This window comes from Lipotes vexillifer, unplaced genomic scaffold, assembly GCF_000442215.2.
Source record: "Lipotes vexillifer unplaced genomic scaffold, Lipotes_vexillifer_v1.1 scaffold861, whole genome shotgun sequence".
NCBI lineage: Eukaryota > Metazoa > Chordata > Mammalia > Artiodactyla > Lipotidae > Lipotes > Lipotes vexillifer.
Genome location: NW_006784231.1, coordinates 213,990 through 222,489, shown reverse-complemented (window position 1 = coordinate 222,489; position 8,500 = coordinate 213,990). Strand labels below are relative to the sequence as shown.

The 8,500-nt window shown below is 38.3% G+C and overlaps 1 protein-coding gene across 1 annotated transcript in view; it reads left to right on the top strand.

Annotated features, from left to right (window-relative positions):
- Nucleotides 1–6,662, top strand: part of RAB27A (RAB27A, member RAS oncogene family) — a 58,731-nt gene extending 52,069 nt beyond the window's left edge. The window contains exon 7 of the mRNA XM_007456611.1: nt 4,341–6,662. Coding sequence (XP_007456673.1) covers nt 4,341–4,539 — 199 coding nt within the window. The 3' untranslated portion in view covers nt 4,540–6,662. The remainder of the gene's footprint in view (nt 1–4,340) is intronic.
- Nucleotides 6,663–8,500: the final 1,838 nt, after the last annotated feature.

Here is an 8,500-nt window from a genome sequence, read left to right as displayed (position 1 = left end):
TTATACACTCCCTCTTTCCTGTAAATGCTTGTTCATTTCCCAGCCAACAGGCCATGAAGAGTAGTGAGACTCGCTTCTTACTTTAGTGAAAAATATCCTAATTTCTGGATCCACACGTGAGCCAAATATCTAGAACCATTGGACAGAATCACCAAATACACTTGCTTTCATTCCTGGGATCTAAGATCTTCTAGTGTTGTAGAAATAAGTCATGGAAAAGAAAACATCTAAAAATGTGGGTCCTAACCTATGACATGAGCTGGATATAGGTGTCTCGGTGAAAAGCTGCAAATGATAATGCCCACCCTAATTTTCGTTTTGCGCATTATTTTTTAATTTAGAAATTTGTGATTTATCAATTTATTAAAAGCACATCAAAATTTGTATTCTGCATGTGTTCCAAAAGGTCATTAAGTGCCCGTTTACAGATTGATATCAATTAGCTGCACATGATTTTTTCAAATGTTTGGCGGTACTGCTCCCTAGTCATGCTGCTCTAGCACCACCATGTGGCGAGAAGGAACAACACACCTGTCTCCATGCTTAAAAGGGGGGCAATTGATCCTCTTGAGTTTAAGCTAAGATTACTAAATTTTTGCCTAGAAAGTTTTAGGAAAAGCAGAATATTATTTTTAGAGAAGAAGAGAACAGAACCCCATTAGATGAACACTGATTGAGCACTTGCGGATGCTAGGCTTGTGTTAAGCCCTTTACGTATATTATCTTATTGCCTCCTTATCAAGACTCCATGAAGCACTGTTACACCTCTTTATAGACGCAGAGAACTGTTCAGATAAAGTAGCCCGAATGCCTTCTAAAAGTGAGCATCAGGAAGATATGGACATAAAAATATGACTGACTCCATCCACTAGACTTCCTATGCCCTTAGGACAAGCTGAGCAGTCCAATTTTCAAATGTGAGCACAAGGCACATTTCTGCGTCTGGGGCATCATTTTATGCTGGAACAGAAGTCTTAATTCAGGGTCTTTGCTGTGCATCTCATCTAGTTTGCTTTCCGTCTGGCAGCTCAAAGAACTGAGAGTAGAGAGGAGTGATCTCTAGCATTCATTTATTCCTATAGAAACAAAAACCGTGTTGCCCCAATTGCTCAGAAGACTCTGAATAATTAGTCCAAAGATTTTAAGGTTGTTAACCTGACTCCTGGTCACATCACTTGAAGACTCACAAATGGCCAGGAAATATATTTTTAATTTTTAGTTTGTTACTAGAATTTGAATTAGAACTCTAAACTACATCTTATTAATACTGTACCTCTTTTAATATGAGTGACTTAAAAATGTACACCTTCACTCATATACCCTGAAATTATACCAATTAAATATTTGCTGAAGTTAGTAAATAGAGAATAGCTCATAGTTCTGCTAGAGGCACCAGTCATTTATACTTCAGTATTGATCAGTAAAGTAAGATCCATTTTCTCTCAGCATTTAGTGATGACCACTTGGGGGCAGTAAGGAACCTCTTATGGTTTGACAGGGACTGGAGGGAGACAAATGCTTTGAAGCATGAAACATTTTGGCTTAGACAGATCTGAGTGAGCCATCTCTGACGTAGGGAAGCATGGTTCAATTTACCAGAACTTAGGGCAGGACTGTATATCAGCTACATTGTGTATTAAATCAATGCTTATGGGCTAGTCTGGAAATTTAATGTTTATAATCTTGCTGAGGTCTCTTGGAGCTATGATTTTCCATGATTCAGTGACATTGTTTCTATGTGTCCTAAGTTTTAAACAAAATTAAAAACAAACTTTTGTAACCTAACCCATTACTGCGTTGGAAATAAGAAATGTTTATCAATGACACATTTGTCAAAAATTACGCATTTCTAAGTGCTTGAAATGTTAACTCATTTAATCCTTAATAGGAAGATACTGATATTATCTAGTTTTATGGATAAGGCAACTGAGGCACAGAAGTTAATAGCTTGCCAGGGCTACACAGTCGGTAAGGAGTCGTACTAGGATTTGAATCCCAGCAGGCTGGCTCCAGAGGTTATGGCTCTTAACTATTCTCCAAACTGTCTGCAACTTCCATGCATAGGTTTTATCATTTTTTAAAAAGTATTTTCAACTGTGCTTTCTCATTTATGCCTTAAAAATTATTGTGAGGTAAATTACCAGGAGCTGAGATGGAAGAAACTATGGAAAGTCGAAATAGCTTAATGGAGATCCTGTTGAGGAATTCATTGAGGCTGAGGACTCTATAGCTGGAAAGATATTTTTAATTGACTTTGCGGAAATTTTAAAAGTAAGATGTACACTATTATGACTAGTATTTACAAGAAAGGTTACTGCTCAACTACTTTTTTATTTTTGTATTTCCAATTTCAGCCCATTATTCTCTGAGGGAGAGATGAGTTTTTCAGTTGCTTTTCCGTTAAACAATAGCTTTCTGAATGGTGATAGAATGATCAAGCCTTCTCCTTAAGTATAAGAAATGTTCTGCAGATATTAAATGATTCTTCATGGGTATAATTGAGAAAGAGCACGATGGATAAAATCTAAGTATTTAAATTTTGAGAATTCTTAATCTAAAATTCAGCTCATGTAAAAATGGCAGCATTACAAAGTGTCCCCAGGACTTAGCTCAATAACATAGGTACTTGATAAATAAGTATTTATTCAGTCCCCGCAAAGAATGTCTTCTTCAAACTTGGTAAAGAAATACTGCATGTGACCAGGGTGTTGGGAAAGATGTATTACCTTCATTTTGTGGCTAAGGCACCAGATGAAGATGTGGGGAAAAAAGACTGACAGTAACCAAAGAGATATCCAGGCAAGAGGTTTAAAAACTACTGCGATGATGTAATTTGCCCAGTGGACCCTTCTCTGATTAAGATATTTTAGAGTCAGCATATGAAGGGCTATGAACATGGTCATGGTAGAATCAGTGGAGCAACCATGTCCTTCAGAACTCACAGATAGGTAGATAAATCCTCAAATGAAGTGATGGTTCCTCAACCGGTTTTTAAGAGCTATACTCAAAACAGGAGAGGATTGTAGAGTCCAGTTGCAAGGCCTGTTAGCTCCCATGGGAAGCGAGCAGATAATAAGGCAACATCTTGAGGAAATCATAATGGACAGACAGCCTTCCATCCCTACACATGTGCCCCTAATGTGCTTCTTGGTGATACAGGAAGCAGAACAGTTGTGAAAAGATCTGTAAAAGTAGTAAGAAGGTTAAAACAAATCTGTAAAAGCTCTTCTGTGGAAGCTGCTCCTAGCCAGGAAATAATGAAACAATAACCAAAGTTGTAATCAGAGTCATTGATGTAGTGTTAACATGCTATGAGAAGACAGGAAAACAAAGACATTCTTCAGGAAAAGTATTGTAATAGAGTAGGATGTTAAAGTCTCTATAAATGTAAGGAATATTTTACTGAATTCAATTGCAGGGCTCCCAGAGGTGGTAAAACAACTTTCTTTTGTAGATTTTACATCTAAGAGCATTTTTGGTCAGATTCCTTACTAAGTGGTGGGAATGAAATCAGCAGTTTGAAGAAAATACAATTTTATCACTATTTTCATGACTTTATTAAGAAGGAGGAAGAACTTGGCAGGTGATTGATTAATCCCCTTGCAAAGACTGACTCTAAGTATGAAAGGTGACCACCATGACAAGACTGACGTCTTAAGAATATGTGAAAAGTAGCCTTACAGTTTTGAAATGATGCTTTGTGAGTTACTAAAAAATTACACCTAACCTCGGGTCCTGGGATAACAAAACAAATACGCTTAAGATTGATAATACCTGAGGAACTCTGAAGTGCTGTGGAATTCAGAATGTCTTCAAGTGTGTGGTCCAGGAATACAGCCTGGAGCTGACAAGTGGCAAAGCCTTTGACAAATACAGCCAGGGACCTCTGAAGTCTCTCTTATATCAGCTTTTTTTTTTCCCCCCCGTATGTATCAAGTGAAACAGAGTTTTCTGTTTTGGAAATCCTCATGCAAGTATGCATATCTGGAACCAGTGGAGCCTATAGTTTAAGTTGGTTACACTAGAATCAAACAGCTGTGGCTTCAAATCCTGGCTCCGCTACTTTCTAGCATAATGAAATTGGGCACGTTACTTTATCTTTCTGAGCTGCAGTTTAATCATCTGTTAAATGGGAGTAAACACTTCCAGAAGTTTTATGTCTGTTAGGAATGCAGTGTCAATTATTTTATTTTTCACTTTTTAATGTGGCCTGTGTGGCAAAATGCTTTTGTTGTCTTGTATATTTGTATTCTTCCGATTTTTTAAGTTGAATTATCAAGAGCAAAGGTCACTGTCCTTTCCTTCCACATGTTGTTACTCGAGTTGTCACTGTCTTCCAGAATCCCCTATTTTGAAACTAGCGCTGCCAATGGGACAAACATAAACCAAGCGATTGAGATGCTCCTGGACCTGATAATGAAGCGAATGGAACGGTGTGTGGACAAGTCCTGGATTCCCGAAGGCGTGGTGCGATCCAACGGTCACACCTCTGCAGATCAGTTGAATGAAGAAAAGGAAAAGGGGTCATGTGGCTGTTGAAGAGTCCAGCGAGCTACACAGTAATTCAGGTGGCCCATGTCTGTGACCTTCTCTACGGTGATACATGCATGGCACAGGGAGAAATTAACGGGCATTGTGTACAAACTGCTTCTCACCATCCCAGTTAGACCTATCAGTAAAGCATCCAGTTTTAAAATTACTTTGCTGCAGCTTTGTAAATATTTCTTTAAGATTCAGCCTGAGAGTTAGGAGAAATATTTCACATAGCCAAAAGTGCCTTATAAAACCTTAGCCCATGGCAGTAGATCATTCAAGTAGTCAGGATTTTGTAACCACAGAACAGTGCATTTATTATGTAGAATGACTGAAGATACTGTCACCTGCCTTACCATAGATAGGCCTGGAGTCTCACATTCAAGATCTTAGACGTAATATCAGTGTTTAATCCAAATTTAAAGACCCTACTTGCACCACAGGGGACCTTCTAAAATGCCATCTAAACCATTTGAATGTTAAATAAGAATATACACAGATGATGGTTCAGTGTCTTTGAGTATTAATTTATGTAAGCATTCTCTTTAAAATGAAATAGGGCAAATTATTGCCCGTATCTACAGACCTTGGATAAACTGGATCGAGAAATTATATGCTCACTGTGACTGTTGCTGGTGGGAAAGGGCTTGGGGGTGAGGCCTGGGGTGACTTAATGTTGTATAAGCAGCTGAAGGGGGACTTCTGGCTCCCTGCTAGATTCCCGTTGCTCTGAAGGGTTGATTGAAGGGCCAGGGAGCTAGATTTTTATGGCTTTCATTCACTGTGTTCTGTGCATTTATACTTGGCCTATGTGCTGGCCCCATCTGAACATAGCTGGTGCTTATGCTGAAGTTATTTGTGATAAGTAAGCATTTAGCTTCTTTTTCTTCATATTTATAATGTCGGTCTGGCATCCTCAGGCTGCAGTTTCAATTAGCTTGTGAACGACTCATCTTGTTTTCACCCTCAGTCTCTATATTGTTGATCTTTGAAACTTGTTTTATTTTTACACTGGTGGAATTGAAGAAATTATCTTATAATTACATAAAATATCTGTTTACTATTTGGTGGAAGATGGATGTTTGTGTTTAAGCAGTTACATTTGTACTCTAGCTCAGTATAAGAAAAATGGAGTGTTCTGTAGCCTGTAGTTTTCCTTGAGATCATGGGCATTTACTGTACTTGCTGGGTCTTTCCAAGTCCACATTGCCAAAGTGTCTTTTTACCAAATTAAAGGTGGTTTCAAAATATGCTTCATGGCAGTTGCTTATAAAAATCAAAGGGGAAAATTCTTATTTATTAAAGTAGTTTAAGTAAAGTAGATTAAAATTTCCAAAGACTTAATGGCTATTTAGGAAGAAACACCCACTACTCATTATAATTTAAATGAAGAATAAAAATGAATGTATTTTGTGGTGGCAAATGTTTGGCATAACAGTAATTAGAAAAATACAGCTATGATGGAAAGTAATTACTTTTATGATAATTTTCAAATGGCTTTTTGTTGAGCATCTGTCCTGGGTTTTTTGGCCACTGCCCTCCCACCATCCCCTTAAGAAACTTAGCTGTGTTTACTAAGATCTTATATATTTCTATCCTTGAAATGAGGACCTTTTTAAATACTAAGGAGTCATTGAGTCCTATGCATTTGAATTGTGTATCCTGGTGAGAAAAAGATCCAGACATTTCAAGGGCAGGGTTATCCTCACAGGCAGTGCCTTCTAAAGTTGCCATAAGACTTAAGTGGAGTAAATCATAATTTTATAGCTACATATCAGGGAACATTTTGTATGATTCATTTGTATAGTTAAAAAGAAGACAATATCAGTATGTTCCATCCTATTTAGGAACCAACTGAGAATTTAGCTACAGATTCCATCGGCCTTAAACATAATACACAATTAAACATATACATGATATTGGCACATGCAAGAGCCATCTTTAATTTTGGACGTAAATAATCTGTATTCTCTTTGGAAATCATTTGTTTAAATTTATACTGAAGTACCAATATAAATTTTTTTGTGCGTCAATGTATTTTCCTATTGACAGGCTTCTGTAAAAGTGAAGTGTATCTTCAGTGAACTGTGTGCCAATTAAGCTTATAATAAAAAAGTGGTTTAATCTGTCAAGTTTAGATGTGAACATAACTTCATTTCCCATCACAATAAAGTTTCAACCAGAAGTCATAATGCTAAAGGAAACCACATTCAGAGACACAAATTCCATTAGGTGCGTGATGAGGGACCAGCCAAGACAACATATTCTGGAGAAGATAATTCAAATATGTTATCGTCGAACATTTATGGAGCATCTACAGTGCAGGAAATGTTGTACTAGCTGTCCTCAGGTGAACAAAGCAAGGATGGTAAGGGCGTGAACTAAGACTGGGACTGAGAGATGGGTGCAAGAGGTATTGGGAGTGGTGTAGTACTTGACTGGATGAGAAGGGAACATGTGGGGAAATGGACACTCTTACCTTATTTCCTACCACCACTGTTCACCCCACTCACTCCTCCGCAGGCATACGGGCCTCCCTGGAGCGGTCAAGTATGTTCCTCCCTCAGGAATATTTGCTGTTACCTCTGCCTGGAACGCTAGTCTTCCATATATCTGCATGGCTCCCTCTCCCATCCGTTAAGACAGTTCAAATGTCACATTGTCCAAAAGGACTTTACTGATAACCTTATATAAAATAGCAGCCAGGCTTCCCTGGTGGCGCAGTGGTTGAGAGTCTGCCTGCCGATGCAGGAGACATGGGTTCGTGCCCCGGTCCGGGAAGATCCCACGTGCCACGGAGCGGCTGGGCCCGTAAGCCATGGCCTGCACCTCCGGAGCCTGTGCCCCGCAACGGGAGAGGCCGCAACAGTGAGAGGCCCGCGTACCGCAAAAAAAAAAAAATATCAGTCACTCCCCCTCGTGGCCCCAACCAGATTGTCACCTGCTGCCTTGTTATCCTGCTCTGTTTTTGTACATGTCAGTTATCACCACTCAATATATTTGTATGTTTGTCTCCATCCACTAAGATATAAGCTCTATGAGGACAGGGACTTGGGAAGTTTTCTTCAAAATTGTGTTGCTACTACCTGGAAAAGGCCTGGTACACAGTAGGTACTCAAATGGTTATTGGTGGACTGAATAAAGGGCTTAAGATGCAGCAGGGTCAAACGAAAGAGTTTTCAAAACAAGAGTCACTATTAATGTTCAAAGACAGGAATAGAATTTGAAAGTAACCACTTCAAATATGTTTAGAAATGCTCTCATATAATAAATCCATATTGGTTTATTATGAGAAATTAGGAAATCTGAGAAGTATATTCTGGTGTTTTGAAGTTGATGTCAAGATAGCTAACAATCTATTGAAGAAATGTTCAATGAGGACTTTTTTTTTGGCCGCTCCACGTTGTATGCAGGATCTCAGTTCCCTGACCAGGGATCGAACCCGTGCCCCCCACAGTGGAAACACGGAGTCCTAACCACTGTACTGCCAGGGAATTCCCAATAAGGAGTTTTTATTTTTTAATTGAACTGTTGTTGATTTACAATATGTGTTAGCAAAGTAGTTCTTTGCTAACATTATGCATACATTATATATGTATATGTATAGTATACATATGTATATTCTTTTTCAGATTCTCTGCCATTATAGGTTATTACAAGATATTGAATATAGTTCCCTGTGCTATATAGTAGGTCCTCGTTGTTTATTTTATTTATAGTAGTGTGTATCTGTTAATCACATACTCCTAATTTATTCCTCCTCCCTCCTTTCCCCTTTGGTAACCATAAGTTTGCTTTCTATGTCTGTGAGTCTGTTTCTGTTTTACAAATAAGTTCATTTGTGTTATATTTTATTTTTTTTTTATTTTTTATTTTTTATAAATTTATTTATTTATTTTTGGCTGTGTTGGGTCTTCGTTTCTGTGTGAGGGCTTTCTCTAGTTGTGGCAAGTGGGGGCCACTCTTC